The sequence below is a fragment of the Rhizophagus irregularis genome, chromosome 7, assembly GCF_026210795.1.
Source record: "Rhizophagus irregularis chromosome 7, complete sequence".
NCBI classification, from domain to species: Eukaryota; Fungi; Glomeromycota; class Glomeromycetes; order Glomerales; family Glomeraceae; genus Rhizophagus; species Rhizophagus irregularis.
In genome coordinates, this window is record NC_089435.1 from 1691685 (window position 1) to 1719202 (window position 27518).

At 27.4% G+C, this 27518-nt stretch overlaps 9 protein-coding genes across 9 annotated transcripts; 5 read left to right on the plus strand and 4 right to left on the minus strand.

Moving 5' to 3' along the window:
* Nucleotides 1-1153: 1153 nt before the first annotated feature.
* On the minus strand, nt 1154-5085 carry OCT59_027170 (uncharacterized protein; the record flags this gene model as incomplete). The annotated part of the gene is made up of 2 exons (XM_066136772.1): nt 1154-3777; nt 3861-5085. 2 exons carry the CDS (start codon nt 5083-5085, stop codon nt 1154-1156), a joined length of 3849 nt encoding a protein of 1282 aa, XP_065993226.1.
* A 1293-nt stretch (nt 5086-6378) lies between these two features.
* OCT59_027171 (uncharacterized protein) lies at nt 6379-7162 on the plus strand (the record flags this gene model as incomplete). Its single annotated transcript, XM_066136774.1, has 4 exons — nt 6379-6492; nt 6787-6814; nt 6904-7056; nt 7152-7162. 4 exons carry the CDS (start codon nt 6379-6381, stop codon nt 7160-7162), a joined length of 306 nt encoding a protein of 101 aa, XP_065993227.1.
* A 63-nt stretch (nt 7163-7225) lies between these two features.
* On the plus strand, nt 7226-8570 carry OCT59_027172 (uncharacterized protein; the record flags this gene model as incomplete). The annotated part of the gene is made up of 4 exons (XM_066136775.1): nt 7226-7253; nt 7387-7504; nt 8324-8367; nt 8542-8570. The coding sequence occupies 4 exons, from the start codon at nt 7226-7228 to the stop codon at nt 8568-8570; spliced, it is 219 nt and encodes a 72-aa protein (XP_065993228.1).
* An 843-nt stretch (nt 8571-9413) lies between these two features.
* Nucleotides 9414-9865, plus strand: OCT59_027173 (uncharacterized protein; the record flags this gene model as incomplete). Its single annotated transcript, XM_066136776.1, has 3 exons — nt 9414-9551; nt 9629-9676; nt 9749-9865. The coding sequence occupies 3 exons, from the start codon at nt 9414-9416 to the stop codon at nt 9863-9865; spliced, it is 303 nt and encodes a 100-aa protein (XP_065993229.1).
* A 1177-nt stretch (nt 9866-11042) lies between these two features.
* On the minus strand, nt 11043-11488 carry OCT59_027174 (uncharacterized protein; the record flags this gene model as incomplete). The annotated part of the gene is made up of 3 exons (XM_066136777.1): nt 11043-11104; nt 11193-11275; nt 11346-11488. 3 exons carry the CDS (start codon nt 11486-11488, stop codon nt 11043-11045), a joined length of 288 nt encoding a protein of 95 aa, XP_065993230.1.
* Nucleotides 11489-16365: 4877 nt separating this feature from the next.
* Nucleotides 16366-17848, plus strand: OCT59_027175 (uncharacterized protein; the record flags this gene model as incomplete). Its single annotated transcript, XM_066136778.1, has 4 exons — nt 16366-16619; nt 16698-17071; nt 17250-17600; nt 17706-17848. The coding sequence occupies 4 exons, from the start codon at nt 16366-16368 to the stop codon at nt 17846-17848; spliced, it is 1122 nt and encodes a 373-aa protein (XP_065993231.1).
* Nucleotides 17849-18798: 950 nt separating this feature from the next.
* Nucleotides 18799-19356, plus strand: OCT59_027176 (uncharacterized protein; the record flags this gene model as incomplete). Its single annotated transcript, XM_066136779.1, has 2 exons — nt 18799-18934; nt 19175-19356. The coding sequence occupies 2 exons, from the start codon at nt 18799-18801 to the stop codon at nt 19354-19356; spliced, it is 318 nt and encodes a 105-aa protein (XP_065993232.1).
* Nucleotides 19357-20811: 1455 nt separating this feature from the next.
* OCT59_027177 (uncharacterized protein) lies at nt 20812-21189 on the minus strand (the record flags this gene model as incomplete). The annotated part of the gene is made up of 1 exon (XM_066136780.1): nt 20812-21189. The coding sequence occupies one exon, from the start codon at nt 21187-21189 to the stop codon at nt 20812-20814; it is 378 nt and encodes a 125-aa protein (XP_065993233.1).
* Nucleotides 21190-24125: 2936 nt separating this feature from the next.
* On the minus strand, nt 24126-25384 carry OCT59_027178 (uncharacterized protein; the record flags this gene model as incomplete). Its single annotated transcript, XM_066136781.1, has 4 exons — nt 24126-24148; nt 24233-24616; nt 25007-25118; nt 25193-25384. 4 exons carry the CDS (start codon nt 25382-25384, stop codon nt 24126-24128), a joined length of 711 nt encoding a protein of 236 aa, XP_065993234.1.
* Nucleotides 25385-27518: the final 2134 nt, after the last annotated feature.

A 27518-nucleotide genomic window follows, 5' to 3' on the forward strand; every position in this document is an offset into this window, starting at 1 on the left:
TACTTTTGAATAATTTCTTTCAAATTGGCGATACATTGTAAAGCTTCCTTTTAGATAGTGTTTCAAAGAGTCATATTTTCTTTGAATTCATTTGATGGCAGATTATCTATTATATTTCAAACGGACTAAAAGTCAAACAAAACTACGATTACAATAAAATAAAGTAACAATCAAAGTATTAAGCACTCGGAGCGAAAGTTGTGAAAGAACCGATTTTCAACTCCGGTGACTCCGATTCACTGATATTCTCTGAAGCAATAATAATAAAAATTATAATTTCCGCAAAAATAAGTTTGAAGTATTCTCAGCAGGATAGCCAAAATAACGATATTTGAAGCTTAAACAATGAATAGATCCAGCTTATAAGAGTTCAATACTATATTTGCACTCCATAAGTGCATACCTCTCTAAGTGTACACTTCCGCTATTTTTTTACTAAATGGTTTTGCAGACAAATTTGACTGCAATTTTTTAAAAAAAAATAAATAATTATTGAGGAATTTTCTCAATATTGATCAGTTTCGCCAGCCATCAGATTAATTTATTACATTTATTTTTTATCATTAAAGACTTTAAAATTCTAATAATCAAAAAGATTTCTAATTTTTATTTTCTTGTAAGCTCTATTTAAAGTCGTCAAAATTCCACTTCTAGATCCAAAAAAATTACCATATTGAAGCTACAAATTTTCTTAAAATACTCAACAAAATCACCGCCAAAGATGAAGAATATTCAAAGAAATACATTTTTAGAAGTAAAAATTTTGACTAATATTTTTCAATATCTGGTTAAAAAACGAAGGTCATCATTATGTGTATATATAAGTTGGTTTAGCTATTCAAAATTTTTTTTAAAAATTCTTTGATTCTTGATTCTGATTATTGAAAGTAAGCGAGAATTTATAATATAAGTTTCATAAATTTTATTTAATACATTATTCGATACTAAATATACTAAATCCACCAAAATAAACTCGCTTTTTAACTATAACTAAAAAAATTTTTTTTTTTTTATAAAAAAAATTAATAAAAAAAAAATAATGTTTTATGAAATTAATTACATAATATTTAAATCTTATAATTACATATAAAATTTTGTGCATCACTTCTAAACTAACTATATACATAGTTTTTACCAATTAACAGTTTCAAGCTTATCTACGTCTCACCCACTTTTTCTTCTCCTTAGGATCTTTAGCAGGCGCATTTGCTGCTTCACGAGCAGCATTACGGGTGATTCGTTTCGTTGGAGGCTTTGGATAGCGTCTCCTATCATTAATTGGACGAGATCTTCGAGGAGCGATCGAATCCTCATCTGTAGAACTACTACTACTACTACTGAGTGACCCTTTACGAATTTCCTTCCTAAATTTCTTCCGTGAAGATGCAGCTATGGCCGCTTCTCTTTCTCGTTGACGTTCTCGGGATCTTTTCTTGTTGATTGCGTCTTTAGAAATAGTAACTTCTTTCTTGCTTTTATTTTTTTTAACTGTTATTTGAATAGTTTCTGACTCAGATGATGATGTCGATGACGTTGCAGATGAAATTTCTTTCCTCTTAGCTTTTGTTCTTGCCGACGATGAGGATATTTCTTCCTCCTCGGACGAGGAAGAGGAAGAATTGCTCGATGATGAACTTTGCGATTGCTCTTTTTCTTGTTCATCTTGAGGTTCTTCTATAGTTAAAGATGTAGTATTTTTCTCTTTTGTTATAATCATTTCGCTAGTGGGGTTTTCACTCAAATCTTCTTGCAGGTTCGTTCTCACTGAATTTTCAGGGCTCACAGTATTATTATCTGCATCAGGGTTCTTTGATTGATTGTTAATATCCGAATTCATTTGTTTCTCCGGATTTGTAGACGTAGTATGCAGGGGTTCATCCAATGGTGCACTGAACGTAGATCGAAATGGTAAGACAGGTGGCGCAAACCACTTTCTTGGTGGAGCTGTCGCGGGCTTTGAATAATCAGGATATGAAATCGTTGGTTCTGGTGGTGGTAACACTATATTGTTTCTTCGTGTCGCTGTAGTGACTAAAGGTGACATTGGAATCGTTGACTGATTAGGAGCCGTTGACTGATGGGGAATCGTAGACTGCATAGGAATCGTCGGACCACCTGTCGACTGAATGGAATTCATTGAACACGTCGACTTATTGGAGAACATTGTATTTGTCGATTGAATGGGAAACATTTGGCTGTTCTGTTGAATAGGATACGTTTGATTTGTTTGCTGAATGGGAAACATTTGATTTGTCTGCTGAGTGGAAAACATTCGACTTGTCGGCTGAATGGTAATCATTGGACCTGTCTGTTGAATAGGATACATTGAGCCTGCCTGCTGAATAGGATACATTGAGCCTGCCTGCTGAATAGGATACATTGAACCCGCCTGCTGAATAGGAATCATTGAGTCCGCCTGCTGAATAGGATTGCACAGTTGACCTACTTGTGGACTTGTCTGTTGAATGTTCGGCCTAATCATTACTGGACTTTTTGGCTGAATAGGAATTGTATTCGTCGACTGAATTTTAATTCGAGCCGGAATGTACCATGCGTAAGCTTTTTTTGATGAAGATGAAGGAGGAGTTGATCTTACATCTTTAATAGAAGATGTTGATTGTGTAACTGATGCTACAACGGGAATCATTGAGCCCGCCTGCTGAATAGGATTGCACGGTTGACCTACTTGTGGACTTGTCTGTTGAATATTCGGCCTAATCTTTACTGGACTTTTTGGCCGAATAGGAATTGTATTCGTCGACCGAATTTTAATTCGAGCCGGAATGTACCATGCGTAAGCTTTTTTTGATGAAGATGAAGGAGGAGTTGATCTTACATCTTTAATAGAAGATGTTGATTGTGCAACTGATGCTACAACTTTAGCAGCAGATGATTCAGATGATTGTGTAGCTAATGTTATATCTTTAGAAGTAGACGATGATTCCAGTGATTGTGTAGCTGATGTTGCACCTGTAGAAGATGATGATTGTGTATCCGGTGTGTTTTTTGAAGATGAAGAAGTTGATTCCAATGATCGTGTAGCTGATGTTGTTGCATTCGACAATTCTATTGATGGTGTAGTTGATGTTCCATCTTTAGCAGAAGATGATGATTCCGATGATTGTTTAGGCGATGTTACATTTACTAAATTAGAAGATACTGACACTACATTTGAAGCAGGTGATGATGAATCCAATGGTTGTGCAGCTGATTTCTCTTTTGATGACGAAGACGATGATGATTTTGCTGAAAGTGATGGAGCGATTGACTGAACATTTGTAGATGTTGATGGAGTAGTCGTTGGTGGATTATTTGATGGAACATCTGGTGGAATAATAATTGATAAAACAGTATTAATAGTTGATGGAATAGCTGATGAAGTAGTAATTAATAATGATGAAGTAGTAGTTGCAGTTTTTGATATAACAGTTGATGGAGCAGTTAATGAAATATTTGGTGATGGAGCAATTGATGAAGTAGTAGCTAATGATGATGGAGTATTTATAACCAACGTTGAATTATCAATTGGTCGTGGCATTTTCGGTATTTTCGCCAAGCTACGCTCACTTGCTGCATTATACGGGCGAGCATTATCCCTTGCCTGAAGTTGACTCTTAAACTCTGTTTGTCTTGCCTTCATATGGATTGGATATATCGGAATAGGCCGATATAATGGAGGATTTTCACCAAACACGCCCAACTCCTTTATTGTTGGCAAGCTAATACCTAAAGTACCTGTAATACTTGGAGAATAATCCGATTTCTGATGTTCATTTCCTAAAAAAGGTAAATATATTAAAGACATCTTTCTATAAAATGGCTTTCTTAAGCGAAACACACATGCACTTAAAATTTCTTACCTTGCTGCTGCTGCTGTTGATGTTGATGTGGTGGTGATGGTGGTTGTTGTAGTTGTGGATATGGTAATTGTGGTTGTGGTCCTTTACCTTTCTTATCTTTATCATTAACAAATGAATTTGGAAGCATATGACTAAATTGCGATCTTTGCTTAAGAATAACGGGTCTATTGGTTTGTTTTTTATTAGATTGACGTTTTGGACGGTTCCCAACAAATCTGACAACGTTGATAATATTGCTAACATTGCTAATTTTGCTAATACTGGTAACATTGTTCTCATTATAATTGCTATATTTATGAATATCGGCAAAAATATTGCAACTAATGTCGTTAGCATTATAACCATTATTAACATAGCTGACAGAATTACTAATATTGGCAGGCTTACTAACACTGGCAACATTGGCGGCATCACTAATATCGACGGTATCACTAACATTGACATCATCGTTAACATTGGTATTATCGCTAACTTCAGCAACATCGTTAATTTCGGCATCACCGTTAGCTTCAACATCACCGTTAGCTTCAACATCATCGTTAACGTCGACTTCATCATTAACTTTGAAATTACCTTTGACATTATCGATATCATCATTAACTTCGATATCATCGTTAATTTCGGCATCATCGTTAATTTCGGCATCATCGTTAATTTCAACATCATCATCATCGTTAATTTCTATATCATCATCGTTAATTTTTATATCATCATCGTTAATTTCTATATCATCATCGTTAATTTCTATATCATCATCGTTAATTTCTACATTATCTTTAAAATCGCTACATGAGTCATCTCTTGCACCACCATCAATTCCTCTTAAATTAACCATAAATTTAGCAAGTTCTAATTCTAAATCTTCAGATTTTCTTTGTTCAGGACCTGTTAATCTGGAACTTTCAGAACTTTTTGATTGTTCTAAACCAGAAGAAAAACCGGTACTAGAATGATGAGCGGGAGTGGAAGTAAATTGAATATTAGGTAAGCTTCTAGTTTCAGAAGGAGAAGAGACAGTTGAAATAATAGGGGGAGGATAAATGTAACCAACGTTATGAGGATATGGTAAATAATCAAAAGAATTTAAATGGTAAATATTTGAATAAGGATATCTATTAGGCACATTAGGCATAATGGGAGTAAAAGCAGAATTTCTCTCATAACCATTAAGGTGCCTTAATTCTTCTTGTATTTGAGGGTCTTTATTATTATATACAGATTCCATACGACTAGTTCGACTTCTTTATTACTTCTTGTCCAGGTGGTGGACCTCTTTTTTTTCACCTGGTTTACCAGGTTCACATTTTTATACAATATTTACAAGGAGTTTCGCCGGAACACTTAATCTCTCGTCTTTGACAATTTTGGCATGCGGTTGTAACTTTAAGTCGATAGTTATTATTATTCTTTTTTAGTCATATTATAAATGTTTTGGTGAAGCGTATATATATATATTTATTTATTTAAGCTAAGTAATATTCTATGTTTGTTTGTTTGTTTTCTTTTTTTTGGTTTTTTTTTTATTTCAAAGAAGAAAGATATGTGAAAAGAGGTTTCCAACAGAAACCGTTTGTAACAGTAACAAAGATTACCTGTTGGAGAACTTTCGCACTTTCCTAAAATTTAAAAAAAAAAGATGGAAAGGAAAAAAAAATCATTTAAGAGCGGAAAAATCTCGGACTTGCTCGGAAAAATCTTCTTATGCCAATATCGATAATATATAGTACAATCCTGGTTCAGTTCAAGCGCGTGCATAGCAGAAAGTCAATACGCCTTATATATCCTTGCACTACACTCTAAGGGGAAATCTGATTAGCGAAAGAGGGATACGAAAGAAACACAACATCAGAAAATCGTGTTTATTACTAACCATCATGCAGATAATAACGGTGTCTTCATTTTTTTTTTAATTCGTGCATAAACCTGATGTAGACATGTGTACATACATAAACATATATATAGTACTATTGTAGATTTTCTCCCGATCCTGATGCAGATATATTTTTTATTCACGCACAAATCAGTATGTATTATTTGCTATTGTATTTGTTGTGTTTGTCTTTTATCAATTTTAAAGAATCGTTGCAAAGTATTCCACAATCTTCGACATGGCACAAAAATTTTCGAGAAAGGATAATACATAGTAACATTTTTTCAGTTTGCAATATGAGTTGGCAATAAGGACAAGCAACAAGGGAGCGAGTTATTATTTTTATTATTTCAGCAGCAATGGTATTACAACACCACCATAATGTCGAGACTTTCTGGGTGCATTTATCAACAAACTACCATATGTTCATATATTAACCATGGAAAACGGATTTGTTTTTATATCAATGTGCCTAGAATATATATAGGACTTGGATTTAGGAGCTGTTTCTTCGGTGGCTACTTTATTAATGACAAGGAGAGGATTATCGTTCTATAATCCTCTAGTATCTGCTTTTACTTTCTTATACGGTCAAAATTTTTTTTTATCGTTCTTTTGTTCTTTTGAAGAAATTGGATTAATATAAAAATGGATAACGTGAAATTCCGTAAACATTGTTCACCGGAGAAGAATAAACTGTATGCTGATTTTTACGAAGTTGAGGCCACATACGACAGAGAGAAGTTGTCCACAATGTTGATAGTGCAAGACAACAATGCTCGTGGCTATAGAGCGTTTAACTCTTGTGAAGATTTTTAGGAATATAATGGAACTGTGCCTGAACATCATCGTTGTTTTCCTGAGGGGTTACCCGGTCACCTAAAATACAAGTAGATTTCTCTTCACGGTCGGAGATTCCAAGGAATGTGATCGTTGAAATTCTTGACAGAATGTTGATAGAGTTTCGTGCTAGTTTCAGTGACCGAAGAGATACACCCAAGAGTCTCAAGGATCTCGTGGTTATGGACGCAATACTCTTGATTTTTTGTCTTACAGTTACCATTTTCAACCTATCTCCTTTTAGGTAGCCTATTCAATGTGTCCGAACCATAGGTTCCACCCAGTATAAGCAGTCCCTTCACAAGAAAATCTCTCCTCTTAATCGGTCCTTAGGTACGGCAGTTGATGTCCACAGAAATGATCTGTTCGTTAACAGACTTTCGGCTACAGATCACGATGACAATGCTCTAGCAAAAGCAAACGAGAGTACGAAAATAGATTGTGTTCCACCTAATACATCTATTCATGGTCCCCTTCAGATTCATGGTACTACGGACATTACATTAAGGATGCTAGCTGTGTAGTCAGTTTTATTCAACCTGAAACTGTTAACGACAACTAATACAGATATTGGTCAACAGATAGTCCATGAGAAACAGTCGGCCATTTTACGATAACGAAAAATACATCATCACTTCGTGATCACAGCTCAGAAATGGCGAACATTTTGTCACATAACACAGGTAATTACTCCAAAGATATTATTACTGCTCCGTCTAATTTCCCGAAAGAAAATCCCTTTGCAGGGAGAAAAAATTCTTTTCCATAATAACCAGGATCTTTCCGTTCTCTCTACTTCTCCATCATCTTCCACAGGAGATAACGCTTCGGACGTTTTAACAGAAAAAATAAGGGACGTTATCACAAAATATATCCATAGTTGTACCAGAGCGAGTTCAAGAATATCTTTCACGGAAAAAAATCTCCAACTCATGTGAGTAGACATAGGATCAAACATCAAGACATTTATGGTGGAACGATAGCATGTGGTGGGAGATGGTTAAAAAATTTCACAAGAGACGAAAAGTGACTGCGTTAGACACGAATGATGATTTCATGATACACTTATCCGGACAAGCCTAGGAAAATTGTTTGCAATATATCCATAACCAGAGAAAATTAATTAATCGGAGAAAAGGAGTGAACATTCTAAACTCAAAGGTGTCAAAGATCAGCGATAATAGTGGGTTATCCCGCATCATCATACGAGACAATTGCAACATCACACGTAGTTCTCATATAATTGGATGCCATTTATGGACGGAGTATTGTACTACTACATGTGGTAATTACCTTGCGGAAAAACTGTTGCTCAATATTATTCGGCTGGTGGAACACGAATACTGGAATGTATGCAGGAGATGTTTAGGGATCTCAATGACATCGCACCTTTGGTGGTTTCACTGATTCGTGAAAAGTATTAGCGAGAATTGCAATCGATCAAGAATATATCATCTGAAGCGTTTACAACTTCTGTATGATAATGTTGGTAGGTTCATAATTCTTCTTGAGTAATGTAATTGTGGTATGGTGTTCTAATTTGTTATTGCGTGTTACTTTTTTGTCTTAACTAAAAACATAATGAGTCATTACTAAATAGACAATACTTTCCTAGGCGAAGCCTATATTTATTTTGTTTGAGTAGTACATGGCACTGCGAAACCTCAAACCCTTTCATGATCAATCAAAACAATAATCTTTTCAATGATCATTTTGTCTTATATCAAAGAGAACAGAAGTATGAGTAACACAGGAAATTTTCAACAAGTAATATTGAAATTATACAAACGTTAGCCGGTATGTATATTCATTTTTTTTTGAACGATACGAACTTCTTGTAGTTTTACGTTTGTGTCAAAAAAATGTTATAATAGTCACAACAACAAGCTAGAAGATAATCAAAATTTTGAAAACGCAATGGATTTCCATGTTTGAAACATCTCCAAATTGATATTTAACTTATTTCTGTAGTCAATAAGGTTTACAATTTTCTTGAATAATGCCGTATAAGTGAAATCCAAATGAAATAACAAAGTTGAAATGGTCAGAAAAATTCCATGGTCGAAATACGAAACCGAAATGAATGAATTTTGATAGGAAACTAGAGTCATACCAGTGGCCGGCCCTTACTAAGAGTATGATATATACCATATATACCATAAACTTTAACACTTATTTGTGAATATCCAAAATAAAAATGATTCAATAAAATTTATTTCACATGATTAAAAACATCGATATTTCAAATCAAACTTGGACGATCCTATGTCCACAAATTTTTTTTTTTTAATAAATCAATTCGTGTAATATATATAATTTTTTTTAATAATATAATATATATTTTAATAAGTAAATTCGTATACTTAATAATTTAATGTTTTTTAATATTTAATATATAAATTTAATAAATTCGGGTATATATTTTTTTTCAGATATATATTTTTAATAGAATTTTTTTTTTAATAAAATTCAGATATATATTTATAGTACATGTATATATTTATATTTTGATCGGGTTCATTTAAGAACGTTTAAATTCTTTCATATATTTAACTTCCTTCAACTCTTATAAATTATAATTAATCGCGAATAATAAATATTTCCTTGATGTTAATATATGGTATATGGTTAGCTCTCGGATTTTTGATCAACCAATTCGGATCATGTTGCAGATCATGATCAATTTTTTTTTTTCTATATAAACGACCATTGTTCGCAATATTGATATCGTTTATCATTTTTTTTTTAAAAAAAAAAATCCTCGATATCAATATCTCAATATCAATATTATAAAATGCTCCCGTTAACTATATAGCGTGATCTGTATATGGTGTCAACGTATTATGAGGGTCGTAGAGGGTCGAAATGACGAAACGTATTACAAGGGTCAAAACGTCAAGCTTGCTCTCATGTTTTCTGAGGCCTATCTGTATGGCAACAATGATGATACAAATTTACTCAGGGTTACAAGACTAATAAGGGTAATATCCTAACGGGGGATGATGGAATTGATTTAGTTGGGGAGCACAGGGGAGTAAAATTCGTTGTTCAATACAAGAATTTTACCCACAACAAAGTAAATAGCTCCCTCGTTAGAGATTTCATTGTATGTATATTTATGATTATTTAGAATTAAATCTTATATGACCTCAACTAACTAAAGTCAATAATTATTCAGGGAGGATTGTTAAAATATACTCCAGATACCCTTGGCATTTTCGTTGCACCATCTGGATATACGCAGTCATCACTTGAGTTGGCGGAAAGTGCTGATTACGATATTTTTACTACTTAATACATCAAATTTAATTAAAAAGTTTACTCTATATGTAAATAAAAGAGTAAAGAAGCGCTCAAGTGATGACTGTGATACAATTACGATCGAAAATGCCGAAGTTGATAATATTGAAGTTGAAGAGGGCTCCACTTTGTCCCTATTTGGAATTGAAGTAAAGGGCAAAGTGTCCCTAAGTAATATAAAATTTAAGAACATAACCATTAAGAAAAGAAAGTTAGAAGATAATTAAAAAACTTTTCCTTCATATCCCCCTTTCCCTTGTGCTCCCCTTTCCTTTTCATTTTTTCCCTTTCTAAAAGTTAAACAATAAAAATATTCTTTATTGATGTTACTTTTTTTGTTAAAATTGTTGGAAGTAGATGTTTGAGTAAAAAAAATATATTACGAAATTTTTTAAAACTTTAATACAAAATACAAAATATTGTACAATTTATTTTTATTTTTATTTTTATTTCACAAAGTATACAAAGTCAAAGTACAAATTATAGGGACAAGTTAAAAAAAATGCCAAAAATAATTCTAACACTAACGACCAAATCGCACCTTGGCCTTGAAAACAATAGGAGACGGAGGTACTATTCCGAGAACACCGCCAGGACCCATGCAAGTCCGAGGAAAGAAAAGAAAGGGTGATAATAAAAATGATTAATTTAAATTAACAGAACGAAAAATTGAAAAATAAAGAAAATAATTCTGTATTATCAAATAATAAACTATCTCTATTGGATTCCCAAGAACTAGCGCGTAAAAAATTGGCAGTAACTGCTATACTAAACCTAGTTTCGTCTGACTTTTGGACGAAACCTTTTAGTATTATTGTTTGCATCATTAATCAGATTACATCTTTCTATATTTAAGTAACGAAGAACCTTTTTGGATTTTACGATAAATTTATTAAATCAAAATATAAAATATTAAAAATATTAAAATAATAATTAGATGAATATAAAAATATATATATTTAATAAAAAACAATGATAAAAAAAGTATAAAAAAAAATAATAAAAAAGTATAAAAAACAATAATAAAAAATATAAAAAACAACAATAATAATATAAAATAATAATAATAAAAAATATAATAAAAAAATTATAATAAAAAAATATAAATAATAATAATAATAATAATAAAAATAGTAATAAAAAATAAAATAAAAGAATATATAAAAAAAAAATTAAGGCCGTTGATGTGTAGTGTTCCTACGTCGCCTCACTCGCCTGCGACTGTCACGGTTCTCTAAGAAATATAAATAAATTTAGATTTAAATATAAATAATATAAATTAAAAAAATTCTTGATAATTACCACCAGGTCTGTCCCAAAACCTTGTGCGAAACATTCTGTAATATCTTTCCCCAATCCGGGACCACCTTCTATTTGGCGCACCATTTCTCCATTCACAGAATTCCTAAAAATGTTAATATTATTAATTTTTTTTTTAATTTGTTTTTTTATGGTTTTATTATTATTTTACTAACATTAAAACTCCTAACCAAGCTTCTCCACTTTCTTTCGACTTGTTGCGCTGTGAATCTAATATTATATCTTCTCCGAATTCTTCGGGCTGCGCCTGCCCAGAATTCAGAGCGATTTCTTCTGGGCATATTATGAAAGTAATCATTGTTCCTCCTTTACATTATTTATTTAATTTTTAGATCAGAAAATAACGTAAGACAACTAAAAAAACAACTAGAATAAGATCGAAGTTATTTTATTAGTTTTCATTTATTTTTTACCTTCTGTATCTGATTAGATACTCTGTTACTGCATCAGTCCAATATGCGGGCATTTTAGGAAAAAAATATATAATAAAAAAAAACAACACCAAATTTGACTATAGAAAAATCTTTAAGTAATGATATAAAATGGCGTTTATTAAGAAAAATAAAAGATGAAACCTCGTTTTTATAAACAATTTTTTATCTAATATATTAATTATCCTTTCAAATACATTTCCGGAAATTTACATTGACATCAAGATAAAAAGTCAAATCTAAAAAAGGTAAAAATCTAATAATAACACAGATAAAACAGACTGCGTGAACAATTACAATTTACAATTACAAATAAAACAGTTACGGATCCTACAATACAATACACAAAAGATAAAATCTAATAATTACAGACCTACAATCATCACAATTTACTCCTAACAGAAGTCACGTGATTACGCGTTAAAGAAGTTTTTCCGGTAACAAATTTTTTCTTCTTGAATGGATGCTGGGAATCCTGGACTGGACGAACTCCTCCCTAACCAACCGTCTTTTATGGCGAAACTGCTTTTTGCTTAGTGTTTAATATGGGAGTTTAAATAAATATATCCTTGAAACCAAACTAAATCTATAGAACATTTCTGACGATTTATTTTCGGTATTTTTTAATAATTAAATATGAATTGTTATGATTGTTATAATTATTTTAAATTAAAAATATCGAATTAAGATCCAATATGAGAATTATTTTTATCCCTAAATTACTTCAATTTTTATCTCAAAAGTTTTTAATAGATATAAATTAATTGTTTAGCTTATCATTTTTACAATAAAGTTATTTATAGCATGATCAATTATATGAACAAATTTAAACTTTTAATATGATAAATAATTTTATAAATGAATGGGTACAAATAAATTACGAAAAATAATTAATTTATTATTTATATTTGAATATAAAAGACGAAAAAAAAAATGTAATAATAAATAATAGATAAAGATAAATATAAAATAAAAATTAATAATTATATAAATAAATTTATATTATAACAGATAATATACTTAAATTATATATATGACTTATCGTAGTATAGTACGTAAAATAATGGTATCCAGACTTTTCGCCAAAGTCCATTTCAGTGAAAGGACATTTCGCTAAAGGTATGGAATTTTTTAATTTTTCTTTTCTTTTTTGGAGTTATACATTGTATTACGCGTTTGTTTTTATGTATTTAGATTTATAAATTTCTAATTGTATTAATTAGGGATTGGAATCGATTCTCAAAATGAGAATCGATTTAAGAATCGATTAATCGCGATTAATCGAATCTCAAGATTCGGTTCTAAGATTCGACTTTCGATTTCGATTAAATCGATTCTAATCGATTCTATGCGTCATAAAAAAAAATTTGATCATCATTCGTAATTAAATTTGTGGCGCAACAATTTTAATAGGCGAAAAATCTATTTTTTTTTACAGTAATTTTGCTTGGACGTTGCTAAATCTAACTGTTGGCGCTTAATTTTTGGCCAGAATTATATAACCTATTTGACCTTTTTAGTTACAAGGTGGTATAAATCACTAAAATCTATTTCGTAATGGTTAAAAGTGGACTAAAAATGGTATGAAGTTTGATATACTTAATTGATGGATATTTGACCACTTTTAGGGTCATTTGGATCACTTTTAACCATCAACTAAGGTAGTTGATGGTAACATTTGACCACTTTTAGGTCATTTAGAACACTTTCAACAATTAACTAAAAAGTCAAACTTTTTATTAGGTTATACAATTAACTCCGGCCAAATTATAATTCCGGCTGAAATTAAGCGGTAAGAATCACCTGCGGTGAGATTTAGCAATGCCCTAGCCTATTTATTTTATGTTTAATTAATATATAAATTAAAGTAATTTTACTATTCAATAACTAAAGGAAATAAATTAATTTATATAAAAATAATAAAAAATAAATTAATTAAATAAAAAAAATATTAAAGGCGAATTACTGCGCCACAATAAAGATTCGATTTTTTAATTCGATTTTCGATTAATCGATTTAGATTCGATTTTCGATTAATTCGATTTTGCTAGAATCGATTCCATTCTCTAGTATTAATTGTATTATAATGAGGTGGCACAGAGATTTAGTAGGGATTTGGCTATGTGAAAATTGAAAATATCCTTCAATTCTAAGATATAACATTGTTATATAGATATACTCAATTACTCATGCATGTTGTATTGATCTGTATTGTTTATTTTCGGTATTTTAACAATTAAATATGAATTATTATAATTTTTATAATTATTTTCTAAAAATAAAATAAATTAAAAATAACGTAATCACACGCTCAAATCGAATTAAGATCCAATATTATTGCTTGCATTTGAAATTGTTTTTTTGATTGGCTCGAAGTTTTCCCTTCTTTATGTTTAATGATTTAATCGATTTACATGAACAATGATAAAGATTGTATTATTTTTATCCCAAAATTACTTCTTTTTATTTCTAAAGTTTTTAATAGGTGCAATTGCATGTTACAGATGATGCTTTTGTGCGCCTGGGTATATATTAGTTTGCTCAGTTTTATTTTAGATAGATTACTATGCCATATGATCACGTGACATTTTGGACTGTGCCTGACGACCATAGCGTCGCCTCCAAAAAATGGTAGCCGGATTATTTTGCCGGTTCTTTAGTGTTAGGGTTGGGATTAGGGTTGGGATTAGGGTAAGGGGATTAGGATTAGGATTAGGGTAAGGGATTAGGGTTAGGAATTCGTCACATAATGTCACACCCTAACGTTTCTTTAATTTTATAATCATTCTGAGGACTTAGAAAATTTTTTATACGTAAAGTACTAAATGTCACGTATTATTTATCACCTCTCAATAATATATGTAACCCGGCAAATTAGAACCGGCTACCATTTTTTGGAGGCGACGCTAGGGTGGTTGACTGTGCCTCATCTTCCCCAGTAACACCATCAAAAAAAGCTCGGGCATGTGATTTTTGGGCATGTGATTTTGTTACATACGGCGCAGTTTGTGGCAATATTTATCGCGTATTTAAGCTATTATTTAAGCTTTCCTTTCTTTTCGCGTCTACATTACCAATACCAAAGAATACAAATTTTTTTTTTAAAAAAAAAAATTATAAATTTAATAATTATACAAATAAAACAATTACGGATCTACAATACGATACATAAAGTTCTTGAGCGAACGAGTTCTATAATATTATACAAATCAAACCAATCAGATTTCGGGGTCGAATGTGTTTTTTTAGAAATACAATAGTTTGTTCAACTTCTATAATCAAAAAAGTATCCCTTTTTTTCATTCGAAGTAAAAATATGATATACAGTATATAGGGTGATTTTATAGAGGCGTGACTGTATTGGTTCAAATATTACAAATAATATAAAAATTTATTATTATTGGATGTAATTTTGATAAATTTAATCATGCATAAATCAAGTGATTAAAGAAAAATTTTTTTTAATTTTTTTTTTTCTTTTATGACAAAATGAAAAGGGTTTCAAGTTGAATGAATGTAATATTCATTTTTACTAATGCAATGGCATATTATTTTCATCTTATTATATACAAAATATATACGATATGTACGAAACTTAAAAAATTTCTTGTGGAATGTAAAAGACCATTTAATCCAATTTCGTCAATATTTTTTTCAATATTTTATTTACATTTTTTATAAATATTTTTTCTTGTTTGTTAAATTAGAAAAAATTAATTTTTATTTTTTTATTATTATTTTTTTCTTTATAGAAAAAAAAAATGTATGTAAATGAAAAGTATACACTTTTGTTTTATTATTTAATACTTTAAGTTTCACTAAAGAAGGGAATTTGATGTATAGAAGAATGAAAAAAGATAAAATTATAAAGATAATTCCGTTTTTTCTTATCTTTTTCTTATCTTTTTTAATAAAAAAAAAAAACTTGAATGTTTAGATAATATGAGTTATTTATCCAAAAAGGGTTATAAATTAATTGTAAAAGGAAAAATTACTTGTTAATTTCAAAGGGAAGTGGAAAAACCTCAATTCCAAAATTTCATAACTAAGTTTTATAAAATTTTATCATATAAATATTTTTATTATTGAATTAAGTCGAATTAGATAATATTAAATATCATATATATTATAAAATGTAATGCATCATTCGTCTGAATACGTGTCACATAAACTCACATATATTTGTTGAAAAAAAATAAATAAACATAGTAAATCAATGATAATTATTGTACAATATAAACCCAAAATTAATTTATAAATATAATTTAAAATGATTTAAATGATTAATTTAATATCGGGTTCATCATTATAAATTATGTATTGTAGATGATGATTATAATAAAAAATTTTAAGATGAGATAACGCTTGTGTAATCAATAATTTTATGGGATGGGAAAGATTTTGTACTAGAATATCTCTTATTATAATTTCTGAAATAAGAAAGAATTATTTTTTATTTAAATAATAATGGATATTACAAAATTATTAAAGATAACGTCTTTCTTATCTTTAAATCGTGTTACCATACCTTTGAATAAAATCATTTTTATAATATTTTAATCTTGAAAGAATTCGGATAATAAAAAAAACATTGTAGGTTACACATGACATTTTTTTTTTTTTACAAACAATATTAGTAGTTATGATGTAATAATTAAAAATAAAATAACGTTTTCTTGTAAAAAAATTCCAAACAGTTAATCCTTTACTTTTTTTTTAAAAAAAAAAATTTATTAAATTATGAATGATAATAAATTTTTTACCGAAATTATCTCAAAATTTACTTGATATTTTAAATGATGAAGAATATTATGATGTTACTATTGAAGTTGGTAACGGCCCTCATATAAAGATATTTCGTGCTCATATGGTTATCTTACATTATCGTTCCACTTATTTACGAAGAATTTTGTCTACCAATAAAAATAAAAATGATGGAACTTTGGTTCATATAAAATTATCAAATATTTTACCTGAAATTTTTCAAATAATTTTGAGGTAAGAGAATTTGAATTTAAATTACAAAATTTAAATCACAAAATGATTATATAATAATGTAATACTTTTTTATTTCAGATATATTTATGGTGGTAGAATTTCTTTGGAGGAATATGATACTTCTGATATAATTAACGTCTTGCTTGCTGCGAGTGAACTTGGTCTCCAAGAACTAATCACTTATGCACAATCCTTTTTAATTAAAACTAAGGCAGATTGGATGGAATCAAATTTTAATTTGATATATCAAACGAGCTTTGAGAATGATTCTTTCTTGGAACTACAAAGATTTTGTATTGATTTATCGTCTAAAGAGCCAGATAAAATATTCAATTCACCAAATTTTTCCTCAATTCCAGAAAATCTTTTAGTTTCACTTATTCAAAGTGATAATCTTCAAATGAGCGAAATTCAAGTATGGGAATATGTGCTTAAATGGGGACTTGTCCAAAGTCCAGAACTCCCTTCTGATACTACAAATTTCTCAAAAGAAGTTTTCAAAACTTTAAAGAATAATGTGCGTCAATGTATTCCATTTATCAGATTTCATAATTTATCTTCTGAAGAATTTTCGGATAAAGTATTACCTTACAGGAAGATTTTACCAAAGGATTTATTATATATATGAAGACTTATTAAAATATTTTATGAATCCTAATAAAAAATCAAAACCTCGTATGACTGCTAATGAAATTTATATTAATTCCAAAATTATTACAATTCAACATGCTGAATTAATCTCAAAATGGATCGATAGATTAGAAATTACAGATGAGATAAAAAATGTGTACAAATTCCAATTGTTACTTCGTGGATCTCGTGATGGATTTACAACTAAAAAATTTCATGAAATCTGTGATAATCAAACTAGTACTGTAGCAATTATTAAAGTGAAATATAGTAATGAAATTCTTGGAGGATATAATCCAATTGCATGGGATTCTGATGAATTTGATGATGAACTTGATGAAGGAATTTATGGTACTACTAAAGATAGCTTTATATTCTCTTTTGAGAATAGTGTCGATATTAAAGTTATATTTTAAGTCGTGTAAAAACTGAAAAATATGCCACGTATAACTATAGTGGTTTTGGTCCATCATAACGAGGATCTTAATTTGCATGGAGACACCGGTTGTTGTAATGGTGTTGATTATGAAAAGCAGATCAGAGAATCTGCTGATATATTTTATATAGAAGAATATGAAGTATTTCAACTTATAAACTAACAATGGTTGAATTTGTAAAAAATTACAATACATTTGATTCTAAACATGCTAGAATTTGGTATGATGTTATTTTAATATCTTGAATAAATTTAAAGAACTCTACTTTTGCTTGTTTAATTCAAAATATTTTGAACACAAAATAAGTAGATTTTTATTACATAATCCATAAATAAAGGAAAAAATATCTTTTTTAAATCATTTTAAGTTACCTCAAAATAAAATGAATTTGCTGAAAAACTTATTCACATCCACATAATATGATTTCATTGATAGAGATTAAATCAAAAGATGTCTTTAATATCATTTTAAACGGGTTTCTTTAAATTGAAATTGAAATTGAAATATAAGAAAAAAAAAAAGAATTGGTATTCATCGTATTCATCGGAAAATTCATAAACGATTACAATTATTTTATAATTAAATTTTTTCTTATTTTAAAATAATTAAAAAATAAAATAGAAATATTAAATGAAAATTTTATCAAATTAAATATCGATTTATTCATATAATCTTTTCAAATTTTGAATATCAAGATGATTTATTTAATACTCTACTTGTAAATTCTTATTGGGCTTTGGTATTATTGAAAACTTTCTTTTTTCTTTTTCTTGTAATAGAGTTCTCTTAGTATTCTCTCTCATTATAATTATTTTTTTATGATAGGTTATAGTCGACGAATTATGGAAGAAACCTACATGGAGATCACCTAATGTCTTTCATTAATTTGTAAATTCATCTACAACTTCTTTTAATTATGATAACTTTGTACAACAAATAACATTTACATCATATCCTGAATTTTCTGAAAAATGTAAAATATAAAATATCTTACTTTTATATAGAAATGTTTTTTGAAAAATTGTCCTGGTTTAATTTATTTTGCAATTTTTAGTCATAAATATTCCTCATTAGGTATTGTATTAAGAATTTAAGATCAATTAGAGATGAAAATGTTCAAGACCCAACATCTAGATTTACAGTATCGGAAATCTGAATGGAAACATGATATTTTAAAAGTTATTGGAAGTGGATGTCATTTACTTACAACCTTGATCATTTCTAGTTTAGTAACAAATACTTTGGCTGGTGAATTCTTTTCCTAATTTAAAAGGTTTACAATTACTGGTGCGAGTTTTACTATTTTAATATCAGGTTTCCCAAAATTAAAATTTTATCCTTAGAATTTCCTTATATTAGGTAAGAAATAATATATTATATACATATACATATACATATATATATATATATATAATTATACTGTATATTAATATAATAATGGAATCATCATTAATTAAAAATTTCATTCATATTTTATGTTTGAGACAGCTTTAGCTGTAGCAATGGATTTTCCTCCTTTAGAATCTTTTAATTTAAGAATTAAATCATATAAAGGTTTTGATCATTTTGTTAGATTATGGGTACAAGGACAATCTTATCTTCAACATATTGAATTTGATACATCTCGTGGATTATCAGATGATCCTTTTTTACCTATAGCACAATATTGAAATCTGTGGAATTAAGGTCTAGTACGAATTTAACTGATTCTTCCATAATGCAAAATATAGAAATATTATTATTATTTTGTCACATTTAGATTACCTGTATAAATTAATTTGAATTGTGTAATATTGAAAGTGTGATATTCTTGCATTCGATCTATTTCGTATTTAACATAATTAAGGATTCCTGACTACACTAATACTACACTAATACATTTCCGGTTAATTAAAATTTTAACTGGATTTTTTTTTCATCCGGATAGATTAATACTAACAAAAAAAAAGTATAATTTTTCTTATTAATTGCATTTTTTTTGTGTTCATTTCCGCTCTCTTAGTTACCGCGACTGCAATTTCAATATGTGTTGCATTTGCAATGACAATAAACAAATCACAGAGTCAGACATTAGTAAGCAAAATGGGCCTTTATTTACCATAACCAGTTTTCCATATGGCCAGCTATATGTTCCTTTATCAAGAGTTATATCATATCAGTATATTAAAATTCTTATATTGCATAATGAACAAGAAAACTATCAAACTGAAAACATTGTATATAATAAAATATTTCAAAATATTTAAATAACATATTTTAAATACAATAATTAGATTATTTAATATTGTTGATATAATCTATATCATTCTAATTTAGTTATAGAATAAAATCCGATTTACAAAATATCGAGATTTTACTAATAAACTCCGATATATCAAGATTCAAGACTGTTTTAATATAGATGATTTAGTTCCAGAAGAATAATCCGAAATAGTGCCAAGATTTATCAAGGATCTGATTTATCAAGATTGCCTGTGTAATACCAATCGTAATTACAAAAGGAAATTTATTGGTTTGCTAGATAGAAATTTACATATCAGATAACAAACAAAATAAAATAACGCTTATACACTTAATACATTTAATAATGTTATACTAATGTTTATACGGTAATATCAAGAAATCTATACTATCTAAACTTTATTGTCGGCTTTATATATTATTGACTTTATTATTGTCTTCTACCAATAAATTCAAAAAACCAGTATCAAGATAATTTACTTTAAGTATATTTTCAATATTTTGAACGCATCCTTCCAATGTACCATTTTTGGTCCTTCCACTAATGAATAGAATTGGTTCGTATTTATTTTTTTAAGTTTTCTTACAAGTTTTCTTCGAAATTCCGTACACAAATAATTAAACACATATGTTTGTAAAAATCCCCTATCAAAAGTAATAAAATATTATGAATAATATCAGATATAATTACGAATTGTATAAAATCATTATTTAACTTACCATGGCACTAACTTAGTTGCTCCAAATAAAAATACGAAGACTCCTGACAAAAAGCTAAAGAATCCACTGATGCTTGATAAAATTGAGGCAACTAAAGAGAAAAATAGGAAATAAAGATTTTAATTTTTATTTTCCTGAAATTAAAAAAATCAAGATAATTACGATCATAATAAAATTCCTCTTGATAAAAAAATATCCTTTGATACTGGTCTTAATATAGGCATTGTTGTATTTGGGGTTGATAAATTTGTTAATATATGATCAGTATGTGCATTAAAGTCAACGAATTCTTCTTCCAATCCTCCCACAAGACCGTAAACATACTTGCTAAATATACGTTTGTTGATTATAGGTGAATAATATACGATTGCAGCTTGCTCATTCACAATAAATAAAGGAATAATAGAAATCAAATTAAAGCCAGAAGATGGATAAACTTTGTCTATTTTAAATCCATCTAAATAGGCTTCAGTGATATTGGGAGTTATTACTGTTCTATTCTCCATCAGATAATCGAAAGTATAGTAAACTTTCACCTCCATTTTTACAAATATGAGGGACATAACTACTATTTATTATAGGCCCAGTTGTTTCGCATTGCTTTGGTTCAGGGTTAGTGTAGTTAAGATTTGAATTAAAATCAACATAATCAACGGACAAAATATTAGAAGAGTAATTACAATTTATAGGAATTATACTACAAATTCTGATAGCAATATTGCCATAATTTATATGTTTTATACTGGAAATTAAGTTGGTTTAGTAGTCGAAATAGAAAATTTTGAAAACTGATTAAGTATAAATAAGAATTGCAATTACAGTGAGAGAGAGCATAATCTCTTTAAAAAAATAAAAGAAAAAGGTTCAGTTGATGGTTTAGCTTCTGGAAATATCATTTTGAATAATTTCAAATTTAAAAAATAAACTGTCTAGTATAATGTATTATCCGGTATCCCGTGATTTTTTCCAGTTTTTTTATAATTGTCGATCACTATGATAAATCATGTATTAAGCAATAAAATCTTTATATTGTATATTAGGCGTTATTTATATACTACAATATACATCAATTGTTATAAATTGAACAATTATTATAGTAATATTTATTTATAATAATTTTTTTTCTTTTTTTCTTTTTATTATTATTAATATCTATATTTTTGTTAGTAGAAGTTTCCTGTAATGGCCGCTTGTTCTTATTTTCCAATAATTCCGAAGCCTTGCTAAATCCAGATAATACAATTTCTCCATGTTGCATATTGTCATCACATTGCACTTCATTATCATACTGTATTTCAGTTTTTGAGTTGATATCTGACGTATCTTCAGTTAACCTTTGCATAACCGAACCTAGAATCTTCCTTTTCTTTTCTTTTGTTACTTTAAGGTAATTACGCACTCCTGCAGATGAATTATGACCTGAAATTGCCATTGCTTCAACTTCTTCATTTCCGGCATCAAATATTGATTGTATTGCCGTATCTCTTCCTGAATGGTTAGAAATATTTCTTCCGGAAATGTCAATACCGCACGCAATACAGATTTCACGAAACATCCCTCTAATCCGTTTTTCACCAAGTGCCCAATCATAATACCATTTACCTTTAGAAATTGCTAGTAAATAATATTAAAATTATAGATTTAATGTAATACAATAAAATAAATTAATTTACCTGCTGTATTTGTTGAAATTCCTAAGTAAAATTCTTTGGTTATACAATCTGAGGGTCTCATTGAAATATATTTGCGAATATCTGCATTGGGTTCAGCTTTACCTTTAACATCTGATGGAAATGGAATTTCAAATGTATATTGGTTACTTTCCAACCCTCCTTGATCATTTTTTTGATGAAATTTCTTAAAAATAAATCCATTATCTGTATCTTCAAATTGATTAATTAGTAAATTATAATGTTCACCACCTCGTGGACATCCTAATAAACATATCCATAAAAATACTCTTCTAAGTAATCCTTCAGGATTATTAAAAGACACAGCATCATGATCTAAAATAATTTTTAATTCGTCATTTGTCAAGCCTTCATGTGGCTTTGCCGCGCCTATTCCTAACTTTTTCATCTCTTTTAATGTGCCATCAAGAGTAGCATGTAACTTTGGAAAATGATTTTTATCTAAAAGGTTATAGTTCCATTGTGGAATGGTGTCTTTAAGATGGCGGCTTATTGAAGCAACTGCATTTTTAAGTGAAGCTCTTGAATATCGCTCTCCAGATTTTGTTCTTATACCGTAAATAAACTCGCACATTTCTTTTTCAATTTGTTGATTAGAGGAAAGTGATTCTAATGTATATTTATAGCCTACATCTTCATGATTTCGCCAAGAATTTAAAATATTAATCCATTTTTTTGTACATTTAACTGTATTTTGTGGTACATGACTTTCTTGAACCTTTAAAAGTTCCTTAGCTGTAGGTTTAAAATAAGACTAAAAATTTATTAGTTTTTAAAATATAATGATTTTAATAACAATCTGTATTTATAAAATACTTACTTCTTTTATATTCTCCATTATTTTACATTGAAATAATGTGCATAAAGAAATTATTGAAAGAGGTTAAAGAGGTTTATGTAAAAAAATATTAAAGGAGGTTATATGTAAAGAAATTATAAAAGAGGTTCGTGTAAAAAAAAAATTAAAAGAGGTTACACGTAAAAGAGATTATGTGAAGAGAAAAAAAGCTTAAAAAAGCTTAAATAAATGATTTGTAATCACATAATCACAGGATACCGGATAAATCACTTATTCGGCACTTCGAACCGAATAACTAACGCCACCTAAAGGTAGCTTATTATATTGGGAATCAAATTTGATCAGTTGATCGCGGAGCCCGGATCAACCAATCAAATTTGATTTACCCAATATAACAGTTATTCGGCACTTCGTGCCGAATAACTATTAATTATTGATCAGTCATTCGCATTCTTGATCAACGATCACCTGGCTCTGATATAGGTGTAATTCCTATATTGGTCAAAATATTTAAATAAGATTAAAATAAAGTCAATATACTTACGAATCTTGGTTTTCCATTCTTCGGAAGTCCACCCACAATACAAACTAAATACAATCCGCTATTGAAATAAGTATAACAAATTTTACATTATTCATTTTTAATTTATGTATTAGAAATGGGTTTATATACTTATTATTTGATAATTTATAAAAAAAAAAGATTTATTTAAATTACAAACTAAGAAATTTGTAAAATATTTACTACTCTAGTCCTAGTGTTTAAATAATTCTAAGAAGAGAATACTTATATTTAATATTTGATAAAATATAAAAAAAAGGAATTATTTAAATTACAAACTAAGAATCTTTAAAATATTTTACTACTCTAGCCTTAGTGTTTAAATAAATCTAAAAAGAGTAAAGTGAAGAACAATTTTTTGTTAAATGCATGATATCAAATATTACAAAAAAAAAAGCTATATCTTTTTAAAACACAAATAATTAGTTAATTTTCATTTGTTTTAATATCTAAATATTAAATAAATAAATTAATTAATTTGTAAATTAATTTATTTTATATTATACCAGCTAAATTATATACAATTTACATACCTAATTTCAGCATACATTCATTCAAGTCTTCGCTTACTAGCATTTCACTCACTTGTACAGTAGTTTGTGAATTTTTACTTTCAAGAATTTCATTCAATTGTTTACTAGTAAAATTAAGTAAGCGACTTGTATAGCAAGCCTGTGAGTGAGATTCAGTAGCAAGATTGTTATGCCCAATTGGTGCATTTATAAATTCCATAATATTGCATTTTAATTCTTCATTAATATCTTCAATTTTTTTACCACGAGGAAGAGAAGTCCATTCAAGAATAATTTCTAAAACTTCCTTAGAAGATGGTCTTTTTAATGGATCTTCATCCCAACATTTTTTCATCAAATCAACATAGCATTGTGGAGTATTTTCAATAATTTCAGGACGTTCACCTTCACAAATACTTAAACTAAGTTGAATATCATGTGCTCTATTATTAAATGGTGGTATTCCAGATGTAAATTCCCACATAATCATAGAAAAACTATATATATCACTAGCTGGAGTATAAGGTTTGCCTCTTAATACTTCAGGTGCCATAAATGGTACAACACCATAAATATTATGTTCTTCCAATAATGATTTTACAGGTTGACATAATCCTAAATCACTAATAAAAATTTTACTCTCATCATGATTTAAAATATTGCCATCATGAAAATCATGATGGATAAGATTTTGATTATGTATATTTTTAAGTCCAGAAATAATTTCATACAACATGCATAATTTTTGATCCCAACCACTTTCAACTATTCTTGTTAAGTTTCCTCTTAAATTACCTTTGTTTGCATAATCCATTACCGCCATATATTTCAAAGTATCTGGATTTTTTGTAAATCCATAAAAATAAATAATTTCATATGAATCTAAACAACTTTCATGATATTTCCACTATAAAAAATAATAATATATTAATATAAGTACATTATAATTTAAATTAAAAAAATAGTAATATACTATCATACTTCATTTAAAAATTCATTTAAATTTTCATTTAAATTATCATGACATTTAAGAATTACTTCTCTATCTTTATTATTATACGACCAAATGGCTTTGTATATAGTACCAAATCCTCCTTTATTAAGATATTCAACATTTTTAAAATTATTATAAGGAATCCGTATTAACTTTTTTTCAAAAATAAATTCATCCATGATTTTGTTTTCACTTTGTCCAAATCTACAGTATAAATTTAAATAATTAAAATTATATAAAAGTTTATAATAAAATTTACACTAAAATTTAAGATTAAAATTAACACTTACTCTAAAATTTAAATAGGAATTTGAGATAATTTATGTCTTAGTTTTTGTATAAATATATAATAATAAGCTATATTTCATAACTTACCAACTAAAGTAATAGAAATTTTAAAAGAATACAGTTAGCAAATAAATATCTAGCAATAGAATTAAATAAATAACGTACCATCTATAAAATAATTTTTTAAATAAAGAAATTTAGTTAGTTTAAATTATATGTAAATATTATAACAATAAGTTAATAATAGAATTAAATAAATAACTTACTCCCTATATTATTTAAATAATTTTTTAAATAAAGAAATTTAGTTAGTTTAAATTATATGTAAATATTATAACAATAAGTAATAATAGAATTAAATAAATAACTTATGACTTACCAACTAAAATAAATTACAAAATAATTTTTTAAATAAAGAAATTTAGTTAGTTTAAATTATGTGTAAATATTATAACAATAAGTAATAATAGAATTAAATAAATAACTTACGTTCTATTAGTAAATAAATAAAGAAATTAGATAGTTTAAATTATATGTAAATATTATAACAATAAGTAATAATAGAATTAAATAAATAACTTACTCCCTATATTATTTAAATAATTTTTTAAATAAAGAAATTTAGTTAGTTTAAATTATATGTAAATATTATAACAATAAGTAATAATAGAATTAAATAAATAACGTACGATCTATAAAATAATTTTTTAAATAATAAAATTTAGTTAGTTTAAATTATATGTAAATATTATAACAATAAGTAATAATAGAATTAAATAAATAACTTACTCCCTATATTATTTAAATAATTTTTTAAATAAAGAAATTTAGTTAGTTTAAATTATATGTAAATATTATAACAATAAGGAATAATAGAAATAAATAAATAACTTACTCCCTATATTATATAAATAATTTTTTAAATAAAGAAATTTAGTTAGTTTAAATTATATGTAAATATTATAACAATAAGTTAATAATAGAATTAAATAAATAACTTACTCCCTATATTATTTAAATAATTTTTAAATAAAGAAATTTAGTTAGTTTAAATTATATGTAAATATTATAACAATAAGTAATAATAGAATTAAATAAATAACTTACGAACTATATTATTTAAATAATTTTTTAAATAAAGAAATTTAGTTGGTTTAAATTATATGTAAATATTATAACAATAAGTAATAATAGAATTAAATAAATAACGTACCATCTATAAAATAATTTTTTAAATAAAGAAATTTAGTTAGTTTAAATTATATGTAAATATTATAACAATAAGTAATAATAGAATTAAATAAATAACTTACGAACTATATTATTTAAATAATTTTTTAAATAAAGAAATTTAGTTAGTTTAAATTATATGTAAATATTATAACAATAAGTAATAATAGAATTAAATAAATAACTTACGAACTACATTATTTTAAATAAAGAAATTTAGTTAGTTTAAATTATATGTAAATATTATAACAATAAGTAATATTAGAATTAAATAAATAACTTACGAACTATATTATTTAAATAATTTTTTTAAATAAAGAAATTTAGTTAGTTTAAATTATATGTAAATATTATAACAATAAGTAATAATAGAATTAAATAAATAACGTACCACCTATAAAATAATTTTTTAAATAAAGAAATTTAGTTAGTTTAAATTATATGTAAATATTATAACAATAAGTAATAATAGAATTAATAAATAACTTACGAACTATATTATTTAAATAATTTTTTAAATAAAGAAATTTAGTTAGTTTAAATTATATGTAAATATTATAACAATAAGTAATAATAGAATTAAATAAATAACTTACTCCCTATATTATTTAAATAATTTTTTAAATAAAGAAATTTAGTTGGTTTAAATTATATGTAAATATTATAACAATAAGTAATAATAGAATTAAATAAATAACTTACTCGCTATATTATTTAAATAATTTTTTAAATAAAGAAATTTAGTTAGTTTAAATTATATGTAAATATTATAACAATAAGTAATAATAGAATTAA